Source organism: Psammomys obesus, unplaced genomic scaffold, assembly GCF_907164565.1.
Source record: "Psammomys obesus unplaced genomic scaffold, mPsaObe1.curated_primary_1811, whole genome shotgun sequence".
Taxonomy (NCBI): Eukaryota; Metazoa; Chordata; class Mammalia; order Rodentia; family Muridae; genus Psammomys; species Psammomys obesus.
Genome location: NW_026596034.1, coordinates 21,846,373 through 21,868,294, shown reverse-complemented (window position 1 = coordinate 21,868,294; position 21,922 = coordinate 21,846,373). Strand labels below are relative to the sequence as shown.

The 21,922-nt window shown below is 41.0% G+C and overlaps 1 protein-coding gene across 1 annotated transcript; it reads right to left on the bottom strand.

The window, feature by feature from the left end:
* Positions 1-941: 941 nt before the first annotated feature.
* Positions 942-20,411, bottom strand: Lrrc36 (leucine rich repeat containing 36). Its single transcript, XM_055620988.1, has 10 exons — positions 20,407-20,411; positions 20,187-20,346; positions 18,127-18,172; positions 14,522-14,962; positions 11,285-11,580; positions 8,835-9,000; positions 7,335-7,483; positions 6,474-6,597; positions 3,918-4,032; positions 942-1,229 (listed from the first exon to the last, which is right to left on the bottom strand). Exons 1-10 carry the CDS (start codon positions 20,409-20,411, stop codon positions 1,004-1,006), a joined length of 1,728 nt encoding a protein of 575 aa, XP_055476963.1. The 3' UTR covers positions 942-1,003.
* Between the last annotated feature and the right edge of the window lie 1,511 nt (positions 20,412-21,922).

Here is a 21,922-nt window from a genome sequence, read left to right as displayed (position 1 = left end):
GCTCACACACTGTCACAGGTGGGCCTGCTCCTGCTGCTCCTGCTGTCCATCCAGCTTCTCTGTGCGTGGCCTGTCCTATTCCACTGTAATGCATTCTCCTTATAGAGGAAGGCTTTTAAATGCAAGCCCCTACTCTTCTGCCCCTTAGTGGAAAGTCTGCAAGGAGCCATGCAGCCAAGCTCCTCTGCCTTCCCAGCCCCCAGCCTGGAGAAATGCCACTCCCTTTGTGACACAGCAAAGCCACAGCTTTCCTATTGCTCTTGGTCCTATGCTTTGCCTAGTAACTTGCTTATTCTCAGGTCTCGGCTGACTGACCACTGGGGATACTCTCCTGACATTGCCTTCTCCAGGCTAGGACTGATGTCTTATCACACACTCTTGGGGTATCACATCTCCCTCTATCCCTGACCCAGGATACCTCAGGGATCAGCAGACTCCCAATTCCTAGTCTGAGGCCCTGCGTCATTCCCTTCTTACCATCATAACTACGAGAACACACCTATACACCAAGACTTCACTAGAGCTTCCCACATGGACCCCCAAATCCACCCACACCCTCTTATTCCAAGATCTCATTAGACCAACCTCCGAGGTCCACCACATGAGTTTTACACCTTTGCACTATGGCAGGAGGAGACTCCAAATGTTTCAGTTTCTGGAGATTCTTCTAACACAAAGACAGTGATGGATGTTCCTTTGTGACTTTCCAACACAGCCTCAAGTAACACTGAATAGCGTCCACTATTTTTCCCTTCTGACATTTTCAATCAAATGTTTCTGTGTGAAATGGTGCCTGGGACTAAGTGCCAACAATTTGTGTGGGTGGGAGGAAACAATGATCAAATGGGAGGAAATAAATGGAAAAATAAAAGAGGGACAATATAAAGTAATCATAATAAGTTTTTTCTTAATCTTTGGAGGTAAACACCACTACCCAATACCATGACAATAGCACTGAGAACCCTCCATGGGTGAAAGGGAGCTGTGGTGAAGCTCTGTGCTACTAGCTCCACAAACTAGGCTCGGGGTCAGCTTCTGAGACACTCTGTATGAGATACTGACCCGTGTCTTGTGCCATTGGTGAGGAGGAAGACAGCGTGCTTTTCCCAAAGGGCGACGATCTCCCCAAAGGATGACTTTTCTCGGGAGGCAGGAGCGATTTCCCGGAATAACCTTTTTGCTCTTTATTCAGCTGCTGCAGCAGATACTCATTAGTTACCACCAGGGATCTGAGGCCCAGGGGGGGAAAAGGCAGTCATGAAATCACAAAAGCAAAGTAGATGGCATTCAGGTCTGAAATGGCTACTAAAGACAAATGCACAATGAAGTAATGCCTTTCAATAGAATTGTCCAATTTATGAGTGGGTTATTTTAAAAGTAGACCTACAGTTCCTTTGTTACAATCCATTTGATTGTGTTCCAGACTGACTGAGGCAATAATATATTTCACATTTTATGGAGTGGTTCTTCCATTCTTTCCAAAGCACTTTCCTGATGAAGTAAGCGGAAGCACCAGGGCACTGGCCTCTGATCAGGCCCTGCAATTCCCACTCCCAAATCATTGCTTCTTTTACTGCCTCTGTAACTAACTAATGATACAAGCCATACTCATTCTTGAAATCTGAATTACCACACAACACTAAAAGCCATCCACATACCAGCACACACATAAATAAATGACATATATACAGCCAGGTGTGGTGGTACACACCTTTAGTCCCAGCATTCAATAGGCAGAGGCAGGTAGATCTCTGTGAGTTTTAGGCCAGCCTGGTCTACAGAGCAAGCTCCAGGACAGCCAGGGCTATGAAGAGAGACCCTGTCTCAAAATAATAATAATAATGTATATATATATATATATATATATATATATATATATATATATATAGTATTAATTACAGCACTATTTTGTTTGTTTTGGGGGTGTTAGTACTAGGAACTGAGTACCTCACACTTGCTGGGTACACACACTCCAACTCATACTGTACTATTTTTGACAGTCAAATACTGTTCATCTAAACTGGTATTAATAGGTAATTTTAAAAAAGGTATAGTCACACATAAGTGCTCTAAGTACGAGGCAGCTATAAAAAGGACTGAGAACTAACTCACAGACCACTGTGCACTGATTTTTCCAGGTAAAAATGTTAGCAGTGGGTAAAGGTGCTTGCAGCCATACTTAACAACCTGGGTTTGATCCTTGGGATGCTCAGGGTAGAAGAAAAGAAACCCTGCACACTGACCTCCACATATTCCAGCATATTCAATTCTCCTTCCCTTATCAAATAAATGAACAAATAAATAAACAGACAGAAATAGATAAACAAATAGAAATGTTAAGGTAGGCCTGGAGAGGTAGCCCACAGAGTACTGGCTGCTTTTTCAGAGAATTCCAGTTCATTCCCAGCACCCACATGGGGGGCTCACAACCATCAGTAACTCCAGTTCGAGGGGATCCTTCAGGCTTCCATGGGTGTCAGGCACTCATGTGGCACAGACATACATGCAGGTAAAGCAACCATACATATAAAACGTTTTTTTAATCAAAATAAAAATGAATAAAAAAGTAACACCTGTGCCCTTTTTATGCAGAAACCATGAGCAGAAAAGCAGCAGCTCCAGCACCCACTATAGAAGGCCGGTGAGAGGAAGGGAAAGGAGAGAGGAGACAGGAAGCAGCTAGACACTTCAGGATTTACCATATTTATGGATTTGACTTTGGGATGTTATAAACATTTTATAAAACTAAACATACAAGACAAACCAAAAAAATTTCCCTAGGAATCAAAGTAAAAATGAAACAAATGAGCTGAGTTGTTAGGAAAACAGAGCTGTTTCATGTGAATTTGGGGTAAGTACTCTCTGAGTGTTCATCCCTGAGAGAGATGCTTTAATGCACACAGTGTGGCCCCAGGCCAGCAACACAGCACAGCAGATTCCCAAACACAGAAATGCAGATTCCACCTACAGGGCCAATCAGAATTCTGGGCTGGGGCCCAGCAATCTGCATCAACAGATCCTTCCTGTAGCTGCCATGCAGACCTGAGAGTGATGGCCTGATAGGATTCTCTTTACTCTGTGAAGCTTGAAATAGTTATAAAGTTTTTGTTGTTGCTTATTATTATTATTATTATTTTTAAAGATAGAGTCTCAGGTAGCACAGGCTAGCATTAATCTCACTATGTAGCAGAGGCTGTCCTTGAAGTTCTGACCCTTGTACTACAACAAATGCTGCGATTATCCAGCTGAAAAGATATGGGGGGTTTATTGCTTTTGTTTGTTTTGTTTTGTTTAAGCAACCCAGAAAGGTCCTTGATCCTCTGGTTTTAATGCTGCTCTACTGCAAATCAGTGGTGAGGTCTGTGTTTAAAGGTAAGGGTTTGCTTCTTGTAAACATCAGTGAAAGTTTTAGCAGAAGTAGATTGGCAAATCAACATTTCAAGAGTTTCCCTTGGACTGCCAGCTGCCTTAAGGTCTCCCCCACCCCCACCCCCATGTGCATGCACCCTGAGGGTGCTTTCTCTGTAAAGAGGTACTTTGGATTCTTTCCCTCTTACTCCCTACTGAGTGCTCTTGGTGAGTTTTCTGTGCCCAATAGCAAACAGGCACTGGCTCCTCATCTGAGGGCCATTGTAATGGCCCAAACAATTGGCTGACCCTAGAGTCCTATTACAGCCACTGAAAAACTAATTACTGAGTAGTTGCCACCCACCAACACCAGCAAAGGGCTGTCCTCAGTGTATTAACGCAGTACTAAAAGCAGCCCTTTGATCCCTGGCTAACTGGCCAAGTGCAGGAGATTTACATACAGACTGCATTAATTTACACAGGTGTGGATTCTAGCTTAAAAGAAAAGCAGAGGAGATAAAGAGCCATGAACACAAGCTCTGAAGGCATCCAGCCAGACCTGCTCCTACCTCTGACTCTCATGGAGAAGAGCAACTGTCTCCTCCAGCCTTTTCAGCTGAGTCAGCTCCTGGTTCAGGCAAGCCACCTGTGTGGTCAGTTGTTGGTTTTTGCGCAGAAGATCATCTACAAAAAGTACAACAGCCAGGAGTGAGCAGGACTCCAAGCTCGTCTCTGAGCAGAGCTCTAGTACTTGGGAACATATTGCCTGAGACCCCTCCCCCAGTACTTACCTCCACATGGCTAACATTCCCTCCCTTGGAGACAGGAGTTATTTGACAATAATATGGCTATGGCAACAGATCTGTATTATAATTCAGCCATGTACAGTTGCATGTATCAGACCAACTTTCGAGTTTCACTAGAGCTAATGACCATGACGCGCAGTACACCATGAGGATCTAGGGACTCACTCTGTACCCAGTGAACAAATAGCCCATATCCCACTTTCTCCATTTTGGTTGGAAATGGTACGCTTCTCTCCCTACCTCGTTTGTGAAACATCGAGGGCTGTGACAATCTATAAAATTAGGAAAAGGTCAGTGACAGCCAAGACAGTTTCAACCTGCCTCTCCAGATGTTCTACCACTGCCTACAGCCATGAAGCAGGTAAAAGCACAGAAACTCTGGTCCTATAAGAGCCAGTTTTCTAGAATAACATTCTGTAAATGCTGATATGCTTACCTTTCACCTGGGATCTTGTTAAAAATAGATTCTGATTCAGTAGGCCCAATACTCCCTTGTCTAACAAGCTCCCAGGTGATGCTACCATGGATCACATTTTGAGTGGCAAAGTCTGGAAGGTAAAAAACAGGACTGCTACAGCTGCGCTAACCCCCAGTAAGCCACCATACAGAACCAGGCCTTATGGCTGAATAAAAGGCATAGTTTTCAAAGGAGGAAGGAGGAGACTGGGTTTTGTGACTATCACCAGGTGGTTCTGAGTTTTTACAGTGGAGGCTCATAGCAATCTGAGTGCCTGTGTTTCCTTATGAAAACTGAGCTAGAGCTTTGAAGTTGAGGGTAGACTTTACAATACAGATTAGTCTATGATGATCATGAAATAGTGGAAATCAATACTTAAATGAGTGTTATTTTTTTTTTCATTTATCACAATGGCAAACCTAAAAAAAAATGTAGCATTTGCAATTGGGCATGCTGGCACACACATTTAATCCCAGCACTTAGAAGGCAGAGGCAGGTGGATCTCTGAATTTGAGGCCAGCCTGGTCCACGGAATAAGTTCCAAGACAGCCAGGGCCACATAGAGAAACCCTGTCTCAAAAAACAAAAACAAGTCAAACAGTCAAACAAAAGTAGCATTTGAAAAGATGGAGTGAAAAGGTAGCTCAAATACGTGAGTACTGATGTCATTAATCAAAACTACGTTTCCCAGGAGATATTTAGCAACATGTAAGAAAACCCTCAAAAATGTCTATGCCAGGTGGGCAGTGGTGGAGCATGCCTTTAATCCCAGCACTCAGGTAGCAGAGGCAAACAGATCTGTGAGTTTGATGCCACCTGATCTACAGAATGAGTTCCAGGACCTCTAGGGCTACACAGAGAAACCCTGTCTAAAAAAAAAAAAAAGTCTATGCCTATTGACATCTCCTAGGAAAATAGACTGAAATGTACACAAATATTTGTGTATTTTTTTTGTACAGCAGTTTTTGACAGCAGCATTATTTATAATAGCATGAATATCAGGACTAATACTCCATTCACCAGGAAAGAAGAGTGGTCTCAGAGAACAGTTTTCATTCTAGGCTTTCCTCCACCTTAGGTCTTTCTTTTGTATATTCAGAATCTCTTTAGAATTTCCGACATTCTCTCCACATTATACAGTCACTATTATAAGCAAAGGCAGCTTTATGGCTATTAAATATTGGAAATAACAATATAAAGAGTTTAACAGACATGTGAGGGGTACTCACACAGCAGGTGTGAGTTACCTGTGCTGTTAAGTGAGGATGTAAAAATCGATTGCCTGGGGTACGAAGGGGAAGATGACCAAGTGTATAGGGAACTTTCAGGAGTTACACAAATGTTTTGTATTTTCATAAGAGTAAAACTTAAGATGAAAAATCTTGTTATATGTAAATTATCTTTTGAAAACAGGGCATAATTCATATTTTTGAGTTGAATGTCTATCATATGGGCGTAAAGTGGAAGAAATAATTCAGAAACACTGATGGCAGTAATTGCTGGGTCATGGAGTTCTGTTTCCTTATATATCTCTCCTGCTGTAGCGACAAAAAGCAGTGTCATTCTAAAAACATCATTCATATATGTTTTACACGGACCCAAAGCTCTAGGTGGTAATTCAAAACAAATGCCTGCATTACAATTCTTTGAGGCAAAAGCTAGGGACCTAGCCTGCGTTGGTTTCCTAGGATCACAAAAATAAACAAAAATAAATAACTTTCTGAGGTAAGTTCACAATTCCCAAGAAATAATGGCCAAAGAAAATCAAAGGCAGCCATGAGAGCTTTGGCTGATGAAGCTCATCAAGCAGGTTCATTTACTAACAATTGTGCGCAGTTTCGCACATGGCTTTTCCACCTTACCGTGTGTCTGAGATGGGTGCCCACTCGAAACCGAGGTGGCAGCAGCTCCCTCCAACTGCTGAATTTTTTCTGACAGAATAAGGTTTTCCTCCAGCACTTTGACCAATTTTTGCTTCAAACTTTCCTTTAGACAGGAAAACAATGCACCATACATTAAGAATCTGGATTCCTGGGTAGTGCCTTTTCCTCTAGTGATGGAATTGAGCTGTGCGACCTCACCAGAGGTTTAATTCATAGTAACGCAGTTCAAGGGCAGCATCATGCTGTTTACGCATCATCTCAGTCTTGCTTGTGGGTAAGCCACAGCTCTCACTGAAGAGTCGTAGCTTTGCAAAGGGCTGGCATTATGAGTCATTAATCTGAAGTTTCTAGGGTTGAACATGGTGCATGAAAGCCCACTGAAGCTAAGAGAACAGGAACTGAGGATTAAGAGTTCCTTCTTTCTCTCCCAAAGCCAGTAGCCGGATACTCAAATATGGCTGCTGGTCTGAGGCACTCTGCTCCAACAGAAGAGACAAGAGATGGCACTTGCCTTACCGTTGGGACCACGATATAGCCTTCAACAGTGTGACCCTGCACGCTTTCCACAGCGTCTTTGTCTGCTTCCCCACCTTGCCTTTTCAAGTATCTCTTTAGATTCTTGGATTTGGGCTAGGATGAAAAAGTCATCCTGAAGAAGCTGCATGTTCCCATCCTAACAACGTCTGTATTCCTGGTTTGTTTCATCTGACTCTTTCTGGTTCTGGAGAGTCTAGATGTCCATGGTAGTGATGCTCACTGGGGCCTTGTGCTGTTCTAGTCATGATGCCACTATGTCTTTTCTAGTAAAGGAAGAGGAGGAAAGAAAGATAAGGGCCATACCACGTCATGAGGAACCAGCAGCCCTGCTTCCTTTAGCTCACTCTCCCTCCGGTGGAAGGCTTTCCCTGCCTTGTCTTCAAGCTGTGAGCAGTACCACTGCTGAGGAGGTGCAGGCACGACCAAAGACAGAAGCAAATCTCTGGCAGGACCTGCCAAAAATTCAGGTTGGGTACATGGGCCAATATTAAAAACTAAAGCACCGAATTCCAAATCAACAGCTGCCAGCTCTGTAATCTAATCATCGCCTCTGACTTGAGTTTTAAATGGCTGTATGGGGTGCTATTGCCTGAATCTTTTGTGGAGGGTAAGTCACACCCCTCCTGGATGGACCAGCGATATGCTGGGGAGGATTTCCTGCAAAATAGCAACAGTGGCTCAACATGGAAAGGACGGCTGATTCTTTCTCCTCTAAGACCCTTTAGAATAAAAAAAAATACTAGCATATATAGATTATATATAATATATTTTTTATCATGACAGTTTCATACATGTATATAACATACTATTGTATTCACACATATATTACCCTCTTCTGTGATCTTCCCATGTAATTTTTTAATTAAAAATTTGGTTGGAGAGATGGATCGGTAGATAGAAGTATTTGCTGCTCTTGAAGACTGGAGTTCAGTTTTCATTACCCATGTCAGGTGGTTCACAACCTCCTGTAAGTCCAGCTCCAGGGAATTTGACACTCTCCTCTGGCCTCTGTTGGGGCCCCTCCATGCATGTGTACACACTAATGTATACATAACTAAAACTATAATCTTTAAAGAAAGCTTTTTAATGCCGGGATGGGGCTTGTGCAAGCTAGACAGATGTTCTACCACTGGACCACACCCTCAGCCCTTAGAAATTAAAAATAATTTTTCTTAGCCCAAACAACTTTCAAGTTTCTAGTGTCTACTTAAAGCTTTACTAACAAGTAAAAGTTCCTTGAATTCTTTCTCCATTAAATAACAAGTAAGTACCTGGAGCCAACATGTGTAAAAACTGTTTGCCCATGTTTCTAAAAATTAATCCCTAAGAGAACCCAAGAATATTAACTCATTTAAGCTTTTAAATCAACATTTCAACAGTCTTTGCAAAGTTCTGATGATCAAACCTAATTTCTGTTGTATTCAATACTGGCACTTCCAAGGATCATAAAATAGTTTTGCAATTATTACTGTAACTACTCTCTATTACATATATCTGATCATGCAATATATTACCAAAGAACACACATGAGCACACACAATCACAGAATAGGAAGAAGAAAACAATTGCTACAAGGCAATTGGAAAAAAAGCTGATTTTAAAAAAATAGGGAAGATAAATGTGACAAAAATACAGATTTGTTGATTATGGTGTTTCTGGGAAAATTTTGGTTAGTGATACACACCTCCTTGCAGGCTAAGGGAACTAGATGGTTGTTATTAAAAACAAAAAACGAAACAATAAAACCCCCACAGAGCAGAAGCAAGGTCCTGCCCTCCTAAATGCAGGTAACTATGCACTTACCAAGAAACTTCTTGTTGAGGATGAGGGAGCCAGAGCCATTCCAGTATTTATCCACCAGCTCTAGCAGCTGCCTGAGGACAGTGGCCACATGGGGGGTTCTGGCAGAGATCGGGGGACTATGGTTTCCTGGTAAACCATGCAAACTGCCCAGGTCACTAGAGAGAGGCTCAAGGAGACAAAAACAAAAACAAAACCCGGTACCATAATTTTTTTTATTCAAAGAAATCATAGATAGATCTATGTAGTAAAATTCACAGTTCCTTCTATTCATTCTAACTTGATGTGCACATTACATATTTAATATGTAAGTCTATCTCCTAATTTTTTTCTATAGAGTCTTGTGGACTTCAAAAAAGCTAATACAGGCTGGAGATGTAGCTCAGTGGTAGAGTGCTTGCTTAGCATGTGCAAAGCCCTGGGTTCTATCTGCAACACACACACACACACACACACACACACACACACACACACACACACACACTGATATAAAGACAACCAAATTATTTCTCAACTCTTGGCTCCTTTGATGTAAAAAACTAAGGATGATTAACTAGCTAATGAAACACAATACCCGTGACAGTGGCATGAGTTGAGTCACATGTGTGGTGTATGATTGGTAGGGAACAGCATTACAACAGGGATAAACATGCTCAGAAGATTTGAACCTAACACTGATCAGTACAAGGCAAGGACTGTGGACATATGAAGGACACAAATGGGATCATTTGAGAAGTTAACCTGATTTGGGTTTAAAGCTTAGAAAGATCTAGTCATAGCAAAAGGCTACTTTATGAAAATTTATTAAAAATTTTTATTGTTAAAGACTTTCTTTAACTTTTTTTTTCTTTGTTGGTTGAGACAGGTTCTCATGTGGCCCAGGCTGGCCTCAAACTCCTGATCCTCCTTACCTCTGCTTCCCTAGTGCTGGTGATATACTCCACCACGCCTAGCTTAATGTTTTTTTTTTCTTTTTAGATTGAGAATTACAGATTTCAAAAACCGAAAAGCATATATGTAATTTACAGACAAGGACCTAGTATGTGTGAGGGCCCTGAGTTCTATCTCAAGCACCCACTAAAAGCAAATAAGTCTCTTTATGTTTATATTAAGTCAGCACTTTGAAAGCTTTCCATATTAAGAAAACAATGTCTAACAAGAAAAAACAGAAATTTTAAAGATAGTCCAAAATTGAGATTTTAATATAGAAATAGAAGTGAAGTTTTTTTTTTTTTTTTTCCTTAGGTCATTTTAGTAAACAGCATCAGAAATGTCCTAAGTGATTCCTGGGACTTCACTGTGAATATATTATCACAGTTAGTGTTTTTGTCTGATATATATGGTCATTAGTGGCTGAGAATGTAAAACAAGCCAAAAATAATAAAAATACTACAAGACTGCCCCCTTTAGTGCACAAAAAATATGACTGTTTCTTTTTTTCTTTATTTGTGGTATGCGAGATTGTGCCTAGGGCCTCATATACACTGGGTAAGTTGGAGCCTAGCTCTCACTGCAGGGACCTGGAAACAGTGTAGGAAGGACTCAAAGGGTCAAGAAACAGACAATTTCTGTGAAATCATCTTAATGTGCAAGAGATTCCCAACAACTAGAACTTAAAATGACTAGAAATAGTTTTTGATCGAATACTCTGCTTCCTTACAGGGCTGTAAATGACTGACACATGATTTACTTGACAGGGGGCCGTGGACTGTGAGACCTGTGGTTCCTCAAACTAGACTGAGGCTTCCTGATGGCAACAAGATCTGGAGAAAAATTAACATTTAGAAAAGACAGTTCTTGAGTCTCGGAGTCACTTTCGAATAGAAATCCTCTGGACAATCTAATTAATTTGCTTGTGGATACTTTGGGGGAAAAAATGGACAATCACTTGAGTTTCTGTACAAAAAAGCAAAATAATAATTTTAGCTTGGCATGGTGATGCGTATCTTTAATCCTAGCCCTGAGGAGGCTGAAGCAGGCAGATCTCTGAGTTCGAAGCCAGTCTGATCTATATATAAAATGAGTCCCAGACCAGCCAGGGCTATATAGAGAGACCCTGTCTTTAAAAAAATAAAAAAAAATCATTAAAAAAAAACCAAAACTATTTTAAGTAAGTTAGTTACTTGTGACAACTTCTTTATTGCTTCCTGTTGGCAAACTCTTGCAGGACATTAAAGTGTTCCTTACCATGTACCATGTTTATGCTCTCACGGTAAGTCAGGGACAGTTCCTTTATGATAGAAAGCTGAAAAAATAGAAAGGTGGCAGTAGGGGGATAGCTTTTTCTAAGGGCAGAAGAATCACAGGCGTTAGCCTGGTAATGTTGGTCATAGGCCTTTGAAACCCCCCTAGAACTTCTAACGCTATTGGAGAGAACTACCCCGAACCCCAAGAGTAGCACATTCTGTTCTTGAGCCTTTGTGCTCCTTCTATACAGACAAACAGGTCAGTACTTGCACCTCGCTGCCTGCGGCATCTTGGAAACCTCGCTTCAGGTTCAGGCTGGCAACGATGTTGTCCTTCCGCTTGAATCCTCTCCTTGACGGGCTAAATGACCTGTTAGTTGGAATCTCTCTTTTTTCTGGAGTCCCAGGAGGCAACAGCAGTGTCCGCATAGAGTTTCCTAGAACAGGGTTGCTTGGGAAAGAACCAGGTACTGGTACAAAATCCCTGAGGCTGCTGGATAACTGTTGTTCTACATTGGCCAGCAGAGCAGGGTCACTGTTGAAATGGGTTGTTGCATAGAGATCTGTGGAGGAAACAGCCTGGGAAGTGAACCTGCTTTCAGCTCTCTTATACCCTATATCTGTCGCTCGCTAGTCATGACAACTCCTCTTTAGCATACACTGTTAACTCCTCCAACCCTTTTTTGTCTCCCTCTATCTGACAAAAGCTCAGTTCTGACTAAACGCAACTCTACATGCTCCTGTCCTATATCAGGGCACACATCTGTTCTGACCTTCCTCACTTTATGACTGCTGGATTATTTGGACCTTTGTTACTGCTCTGTAAGAAGGGTCCAAATAGCCAAACTTTGACTACCATCTCTTCCCTCCTTTGTCTCACTGAGCAAACACAGTCAAACAAAAGGTCCATGCCACCCCCCACTGCTTTATCAGCTGACTGACCATTTATCAGCTGACTAACCATTTATCAGCTGTCTGAATACACTCTCTCTGGGGATGAACTGCTGGTGCATCATTTAAGGGCAGCTTCTTTACCAGCTGACCAAATTTCATCTCTTCTGTACCAGGCAAGGAGGTTTTCCTTGCAGCTGTTCTGTTTTTTGCTGTATCATCAATACTCCCTCTACTGATGATTTTTATCAGTCTTCTATGACTCCCTCCATCCCCTCTTCCAATTCTCTGCTCTCTCTTACTCCAAAACTCCTTGAAGGGGTTGTATATACTTAGTATTCTATCGCTTCATGTCAAGGTTTTGTTTGTTTGTTTGTTTTGTTTTTTTAGCTCACCTCAATGGAGCTTTTATTTTAATGTATCCCCTGAAGCTATTCACTAATTCCTTTGTATTTCCAAATAACTGCCAGTCCCAGCTTCTTCCCTTCAGCCTCCAACACAGAACTATCATGTCCTCCTTGTTGTTGTTTTGTTTTGTTTTCAGAGACAAGATTTCTCTGTGTACTCCTGGCTTCCCTAGAACTTGCTCTGTAAACCAGGCTGGCCTCAAACCCACAGAGATCTGCCTGCCTCTGCCTCCCGAGTGCTGGGCTCAAAGGTGTGCGCCCATGCCTGGCTTGCTTCCTCCTTAACACACATTATTCACTAGGACCCCAGTGTAACAATCCTTGGCTTTCTCCTCTTCTTTAACTCTCATGGTAGTTTGTCTTCATCTATTATGTCAAATTATTAGGTTGCAATCTTGGGGAAGTTCTAATCACATCTCAAACTAAAGATATTGAAAACCAATCTCTTGATATTTATCTTAAAACTTGTTTTTCCTATTCAATTCTTTATATCAGTGAACATTAACTCCATTCTTGTGGTAGCTTAGGGTGAAACCTTGGAATCACCAATTCTTTCTCCCAGTACTTTATTTCCAGTACACTGGCAAATCAAAGGGTAATTTTCTGATAATATAGTGACTAATCTGTTGTCTAGTCACTGCCTCCACTGTTCTCTCTAGTTGAAGCTATAAACTTTTATCTGGATTTTAACCTCTGAAATGACTTTTTCTATTTCCTTCCTTGCCCCATTTCATTCCCAGTTCAGCACCCAGAGTAATTCTTGTTCTGTGCATGTCTCTCTCTTTCCAGATCTCATACATGTGTAGGTACATGTTTACATGTGAACATATAGGCATGGAAGCCAGAGAATAATAATGATGGGTGCTTCCTCAGTCACTTGGCAGGGAGATGGGGTTTCTCACTGAAGCTAGAGATAACCTAATGGCCAGGAATGCCTGACTAGAAAGCTCCTGCTGCCTCTGTCTTTCCAGCACTAGAGCTGCAGGTGCCACAACCACACCTGGCTTTTTATTAGGGGATCCACGTTAAGATCCTCATGTCCGTGCAGCACTTTACCAATGCACCATTTCCCTAGGCCCTCAGAGGAATTCTTAAGTGAGAACATGCTACTTCTTTTTTTTTTTTAATAAAGTTTTTTTTTTTTTCCAGTTTTTTGAGACAAGGTTTCTCTGTGTAGCCTTGGCTGTCTTGGACCAGGCTGGCCTAGAACTCACAACAATCCTCCTACCTCTGCCTCCCAGAGTGATGGGATTACAGGCTTGTAGCACTGCGCCCGGTTGAACACTCTACTTCTTTGCTACAAATCCTCCAACTACTTCTGATCCCACCCAGAATAAATGTTTGGCCATCACTCTGACCTCATTTATACATGTCGTTTCCCTTACTAGGGTCCTTGTTCCTTAAATGTGGCCTTAGGAACTCTCTGAACTTAATATTTCCACTTTAGAACGTTCTCTCTGAAGTTTTCTCTATGGCTTGTACTTTCATTCCATTCACGTCTCATGTTTATGATGCTCCTTCAGAGAAGTTTGTCCTGACAATTCAATCTGAAACATCACTTCTTATTACTTTTTCCCCTTATTATTTTTATATACTGTGCTATTTCCCATCATGGCATTTATAAACTGACATATTTACATTAACTTACTACCTTACCTTGTTAGAATAAAAGTAGACTTAATATTTATGATTTGGTTTTGTTCTTGACCTCAGAACTAGAGAGTTTCTGGCACAAAGTAGGTATTAAATGAGTTTTATTGAATAAATTAATAGCTGAACACCAGTCTCTATCATTTACCCTGAAACTACCTTCTGAGAGAAAATTTTCCCTGTTCCGTTCTCAGTGCCCAGGGTAGTTCTTGTTCTCTTGTCCCTGACCCCCATACATGTGTATGTATGTGCACATTCACATGTGACCAAATATGTAAAAGCCAGAGGTTGGTGATGGTGATCAGAGAGAAGCAGATGAAGCTGGGAATAGATTGGGATGTTGCTTAACAATAACATGCAGCTGTGAGCCTCACATTTCTATGTTTTTTCTCTAACTTGTCCATCAGGTTGCACTTATACCCTCCAGATTTCTAGAAGCTCATGAACCACAAATGACCCCAACATACAATTTAAGAAATATGAATGCAATTCGAGAAATGATAGTTCCAAAGTTAACGAGTCTAGGAAGACTTGCAAACTGACAGGAAGCTATTACCTGAACTAAGCTTCAGAAGCCTTTCTGTGCTGGAGTCGGGGTTGGACAGAGATGTTAGTAAGTCTCCACAGGGATGGGATGAGGTTGCCTTTACATCATGTGAAGGCTTTATGCTATAGTCTCGGTAGCTCTTGTTTTTTTGAGGCCTTTTGACAAGACTCCCATGCAGGAGAAGAGTTTGAGAATAATGATTATCATATTGGTCCAGGCAAACATCAGGAGGTAATTGACAGGGAAGGATCTGGGTAGAATCCCCCACATCCAGGCATTTACTCAACCCGACGTCATGGGTACATGGATACGCATCAGGTTTTGGTATCAAGCTTTTTTCTGGAGAGGAACCTGAAGACTTGGTGTCTAAAAAAGATATTCGGTATCCATCTCTAGTCATCTTCTCTGGAGATCGGACTGTGGACTGACGAGGCGAGTAGTGTCTGAATTCTAATCCTCACCAAGGGAAAACAAAACAAAAAGTGATGAGAATTCATCTTGACCAAACCAGGTACCTCTGTTCACTAAGCCAGGATAGGGTGTTAGAGAGAGGTTTCCAGTTTCTAATAAATAATAGCATGATGACGAAAGGACTTTCACAAGGATGATGACAAGATACACAGGACACGCTGGAAACAATAAAGAACTGTCCCATTCTGGAGACAGACTTCATGTTAATAGAATACCCAAAGAAGGTTCTTTTACATTGTGATTTCAAAGCTTTCTATGTACTGTTTATGCTTTCGTCTTTTGAGACAAGGTTTGTCTATGTAGCCTGGGCTGGCCTGGAATTCACAACCCTCCTGCATCCTCCATTTCCCAAGTGCTGGGATTACAGATATGTAGTATCATGCCTGGCTTCTAGACAGTAATCTCATATAAAAAGTTGTGTACCACTGTGTGACAATACTTGTGGCTTTATGTATTCAGATTACAGACAATAGTTAGCCTATGATTTCATAGACTCCTGGCCTTTGTTCACTCTTTAGCTCCACCCAGAGATTCTAGTTCACTCAGTGGGAACTGATACCTAAAGCCATTTTAACAGCAGGGAATGCAAGATGTATGAAAATCCCTGGCCTAGGTGCTGACTGAATTCTAAAGCATTTCTCTCAGCCAGCTCTATTTGCTATCCAATACATCTCATGGGTTAGCAGACAGCAGACAGAGGATCAGGCTCTGAGCTGCTCAGAACTTTATTATGCCTGAAGGGCTACCTTAGGAATAGAATGTTATTTCTGAATTTGTCACATTAACTCTTGTAACCTGGATGTTCAGAAAAACCTAGAAAGCAGCATTGCTTTACCCAGTGTCAACATATATAGCATGGCAAAGGCCATAGAACAATTTCTTTATTTAGGTAACAAGAATAACTTAGGCATAAAGAATTGGGTTTTTTTTTAAGTAATAACAAATTAGATACTTCAAACCATCTTCATGTTGGAAACATGTAAAATTATTGGATGGTACAAATCCAGCAAAGAGCTAAGAAGATAGTGAGAAATTTCTAGGCCCAAATTGGGAAACAAAACACCCTTGAAAGGTATATTAGTATGTAAAATTACTTTTGCCCAAAGTTATTTTAGGGTGATAGGGACAGAAGTAAGAAGAGCTATGACAACTGCATTTCATAGCACACACATGCTGTAAGAAAAAAAAAATGTGGGCAGGACACAGTGTTAAAGACAAAGATAACCTGGAAATAAGCCATCTCTGATAATGACTTGTTCTGGGATTAAAGCAGTCCCAGACTGATAGTATTCTAGGAACTTGGCAGAAGCAAATGGAGATTTATTCTGGAAAAGACAAACACATGTAAGACTAATAAACATTGTTCAAATAACCATTCAAATATAAGAGCACAAAAATACCCAAAACAAACAAAAACCAAAGTATTAACATGAATGAAAACCAGTAAAAAAATCATATAGACCTACAAAGATCTGGTATTATAAATATATGCCAGATAGCTATAAGTCACCTACGTTTATTCTGTTTATGGAAATATAAAACAAGCCTACATATTATTTAGAAAAAAATGACCCAGACCAAATCAAACATATAAAACAGAGAAGAAAAAATTGAAATTAAGAATTTAGCACACAGATTTAATATTGAGTGAGACATAGCTAAAGAATATATTACTAAAATGAAATGTGAACTTTCTGGGTAGTGGTAGTGCATGTCTTTAATCCCAGCACTCAGGAGGCAGAGCAAGGCAGATCTCTGAGTTTGAGGTCAGCCTGGTCTACAGAGTTCCAGGACAGCCAGGGCTACACAGAGAAACCCTGTCCTCAAACAAAACAAAACAAACAAAAAACAAACATACAAAAACTAAAAAAAGAAAAGTGGGCCAAAAGGATTATCCACAATGTTGATCAAACAAACAAAAAAAGATTAAAAATTATTTAAAAATGAGACAAAGAAACTGAACATAGTGGTGCACACTTTTAGTCTCCAGCACTTGGGAGGCAGAGAGAGGACAATGTTGGAAGCCAGCCTGATGTACAAAGTGAGTTCCAGGACAGCCAGAGCTACATAGTGAGATCCTGTCCGGAAGCCACTTAGAGAGAGAGAGAAACTGAAACTCTCTGATAGATTTATTTGATTAAGAGTTCCAGAAGAAAAAGAGACAAAGAATAGTGCATAAACCAGTTATGTTTTTCAGAACTAATGGGATATAGTTCATGAATTTGAGAAGCATAATAAACATCAAATGGGAAAATATGGAAATCACAGTGAAACTGCATAAAACCAAAGACAATGCCCTAAAAGCAGCCATGGGGAAGAAAAAGTAATTAATCCCCAGCTAACCTCTCAAAAGCAACCAGAAAAGAAATGAGACACTGGCATAGCGGCAATGTTCTGAAAAGAAGCATCCGCCAATTTAGAACCCTAAACTCATGAAAAAATCCCTTTTAAGAATGGTGATGAAAAGGAAGCATTAAACAAACAAACAAAACAGAGTTCATCACCAACAGGCCTACTTGAAAGGATGTATTTATAAGCTGGTGGAAAGGATCTCAGAAGGGATGGGAAGCGTGGGCTAAAGAAAGAAATACAAATAAAGATAAATTTAAATGAAAATTGTCTTTTAAAAATCTTGTGGGGTTTAGAAAGTTGAATGGCAACCCATAGGAACTGTCCTGGGGGGAGTGCTTGAGCAGCACATGTGAAGCCGCAGGCTCAATTCATGAAAACAGGTCTGGCGGAGGGTGGGAAACTAAAAGGAAAAAAGTCCTTTATGGTCTTTAAATTACCTCAAGGAAAATTTAAAAGAAGAAAAAAATTAAGATATTGACCATTTTTAAATTGTATAAGCTAAAAACATACTGTCATTTGGGGGATAATGCTAAAAGTACACAAACGGTATAACTTAAATCTGGTAGAGAGAGAGAAACAGAAAAATAACAAATCTGAAGAAAGGCAAGAACAGTAAGAAAGGGAAACAGTGAGGCAGTAAACATTCAGTCTTCCAGCAGAAGAGCCTCGAGGATCAGTAAGCTTCTGGGAAAGTCACTGGGGAAAACAGAAGGGTCAGCTGACCAGAAGATGCAGCGCTTTGGCATCATCATCTCCCCAACCTCATCCCATCCAGTGAACAAAATATTTACCGCCTTCCTGGTGGGGGTCGCTTGTCTCCCTTCTTGTTTCTTGCATCTAAAAAAAGTTTGAAATTTTAGGAAGGAAGGCATCTGTGAGTGTTCAGACATAAGCTCGCGGGACTGGGAGTTCAGGGTACTTTGCGGTACCTAACGACTTCCAACCTTAGAAGGAGGGAAACACCTTCCCGCAGGGGTCCAGGATTGAGCCCATTTTAAAATGGTCACAACCGAGGGAGGTTCCAGAGTTGCTCAGAGCGGGGAAGGAGACTCCTTGAAAACACTATCCTTAGAAGGTATGAGACGTACCTAACACTGAAATACTGCATTTTGCCTGCAAACAAATTAGATAGGGTCGTTTCTTCTTCTTCCTTTTTTTTCTTTGTTCGTGAGGGGTGAGAGGTGAGAGGGGGTGTGGGGATGCGCATGTGAGCTAGCGATGAGAGGTTGATGTGGGCTGTCTTCCTCTACTGCTCGGCACCTTATTTTTTGACTCACGGCCTCTAATTGTAGCTAATCTGTTTGATTAGTCTGGCTGGCCGGTGAGCCCCGCCCCTGGGAGCCACCTGCCCCACTTTGTCCCGCCAGCACCGGGGTGCATGGCTTTTACACGGGACTCCAAATCCAGGTCCTCATCCTGTGCAGCACACACTGTGCCCACTCCACCATCTCCCCAGCCCAGATCATTTTTTCCAGTTTTATCTTATCCAGTTAAAGGACTTTTCTGTTTATTTCATTTCCTGATAAAGCTGAGTACCAGCTACACGAACTAACAAGATTTTTTTTTTTTTTCTTTTTCTCCTGAGACAGGATCTTGCAGTGTAGCCTGGCTGGCCTGAAGCTCATGTATAATCAGGATGTCCTTAAACTCGGTACAATCTTGCTTCTGCCTCCCACGTACGGGGATTACGGGTGGGTGCCCATTGTGCCAAGCAATTGCTGGAGTTTGAAGAAGCCGTGAGTTAATCTGAGGCATAACTAGGCAAGAACTGAAACAAAAAGAAAGCCGTGTAATAGGCATTAAAAAAAAATCTTAAAATATTCCGTGTCTTGGCTAGGGCTGTACATCTGTGTACGGTGCTAGCCCAAGGCCTTGGGTTCTATTTCAGCTTACGCTGGTACCCACATATACAATTTAGGAAGCTAGAAAAAAATGTACTTCTCTATGCTAAACTTAAAGATTATAGTAAAGTATTCAATTCTTTTTCCCCCCTCTCACCCTCTCACTTCAGGAATTAATTGTAGAGAAGGTCTTTTTTTTTTTTTTTAATTGAGAAGTACTATTTAACTGTAAATTGGAATAGACAGTGTCTCTGTTTTCTTAAATAAATAGCAAGATTAAAAGAAGAAATGGTAACAGAGATAGTTTCCCAGCACCCGAGTAGGCTCTCCAGAAAAAAACAAACAAAGAAAAACAAATGCTAACCCATCTTAAAATCAGAAGGCTTACATCACCCACACATAGTGGGAAACCCTTACTATCTCTTCACTAAAGCAGATGTGAACTGATTGTTCACATCTCCATTAATCCTCCCTCTGGCTGACTGTTTTCTTCAGTTCTGTTGCTTACAAAATTATCAAAGAAAAAGACAAGGGAGAAGCCATCAGCTCCGTTTTAGGTCATATTTGCTCACACGTGATGACTTTAACAAAATGGTTACATGACTTCTGCTACCATTTTTCCTCTGAAAACTTACTTGTTATTTTTCCTAAATCTTGCATTATTTCTAAGTTCTCATTGTCTGCCACACCTGTGACACATTACCCATATTCTTCTGTTACAAAAAAAGAGGCAAAAAAGAGGCAGCTTTCGGGAAAAGTCACCTGGATATGTAAGACTTTGTAATTAAAAGGGAGAGGGAAAATGTGAGAGGTCAGAGAGCTAGAGATGGAGGCATTTGGTAAAGAGAAGGAATTTTATAACCAGCTCTGAACTGTTAACAGAGGCGTCCCTGTTTGAGGCCCAGTACCTCGCATTCAATGTGCTAAGGTTACATATATAAAGACAAGACTACATTATTAGCATTAGAGATTGGCTAGTTAGTAGATCAGCAGGAGAGTGAACATCTTACCTGTGTCCCCAGTGGAAAAACATCTATTTTCTGAGCTGGTGTGGCACTGCCTTGGGTTGCAGAAGTTCTGCTTAGGGAATCCTTTATTTCTCGGTTATGGAAGGGAATAAAGAATCCTTTGTTTGAGTCTATATCAAAAGGAAAGGAATACAATGAAGTTCTGACAGAGTTCAAAGGCAGTATGTCTCATAGAAAGATAAGTCACCTGACTGGGGGTTACTTCATGCTGTCACTGCTCAGAAACCATATGAACTTGGGCAAATTGCTTCAGCTCTGAATTCTCTCACTTGGTTAGTTCAACAGTGATGATGAAACTTCTACTACCTGTCTTTCAACGTTGAAGGGAGGCAAAAACAAGATCGTGGATATGAAACGGTCTCATGAGTTCTGAAGTGCTCTATAGACATTCAGAAGGCAAATAGTATTTTGCATACTTCCTATTGAGTAAATAATGAAGTCTGACATCAGCTGGACAGCCTCTTTCCATAGCAGATGCTGAGAACAGACTCTGGATCTATAAGTATCTCCAGGGGTCTAATCAGACAGTACTGATCATCATTTCAAGCCTGGCTCTTTCTGCCTTGATTTCCTTATGTGTAAGAAGAGAACATCTAATCAGAACCTGTTTCATAAAGAATATTAAATTCTTAGGTCTCCCGGCATTTCTTGCATATGATTAGAGAAATAATTAAAATAAAAAGAAAGTATAAAATGTCTAGTTGTAGGCACTCTGGAAGATCCAGTCTGAACTAGGTAGCACACAGCTGTGATTCCAGTATGGGAAAGGATGGATCAAGAGGCTTCCAAGCACGGCCTTTATAAGTTCTAGAGTGGCCTCCATCTTCTGGAGGAATTTTTGAGAATGAGTACTTTGTATTGGTTTAGGGAAATTCTTTTTAGCCAGATTGTGCAAGAATCAAGACAGTTTCAAAATTTTAGGCCTTCTTCAAGCAATGCGTTCTTCTACAAGTTTTCTGGAAGTAGAAAACTATCAAGAGCCAGTGGGAATGAAAACACAGAATGACAGCAGCCCTAAAAGTCCATTTGGGGCTCTGAATTGTCTTCTGAGTTTGAAATGTTATCTGTAAATACAAGATAACTCTTCTATCACTGAGTTTGGTAAAAATTACCTTTCTGAAAATAACTCTCAAACTTTGTGTTCTCTGGTAGCTTTCACTGTGGCACTGTGGACAAAACACAGCAAAGCAGAGACTGGTGGTTGCAACCTGAGCATTGGAGAAAAGTAATCTTTTTGGGTTCAGGCTCCTCTCACCCTGCAGAAGATGAGTCTTTCTGCTGCAGCACTTAACACTGGGTTCCAGACTCACGGGTTCTTTTGCTTTCCTTCAACCTCATTTTCTATTTAAGCAAATCCTCCATAATCTGAGCTCTTTGCCAGATACTAGCTTACCTTCTGGGCTTAAAGATAATTGGACTCTAAATGATCTAAAATCAAAATATCTTAACTCTAGTCTCTGTCACTCTCGGTTGGCCTTAAAGATAGGCTAGCATGTAGCCCAGGCTAGTCTCCAGCTCATTATGTATCTGGAGATGACCTTGAACTTCTGATCCTTCTAGGTTTCAGGATTGCAGGAGTACACCATGATACCTGGTTTATTCTGATTTCCTCTTCTCTCTCGTCTACAGACAGGGTTTCTCTGTGTAGTCCTGTCCTTGAACCCAGAGATTCACCTGCCTTTTTAGTCCTCTAGAGTGCTGGGACTAAAGGCATGTGC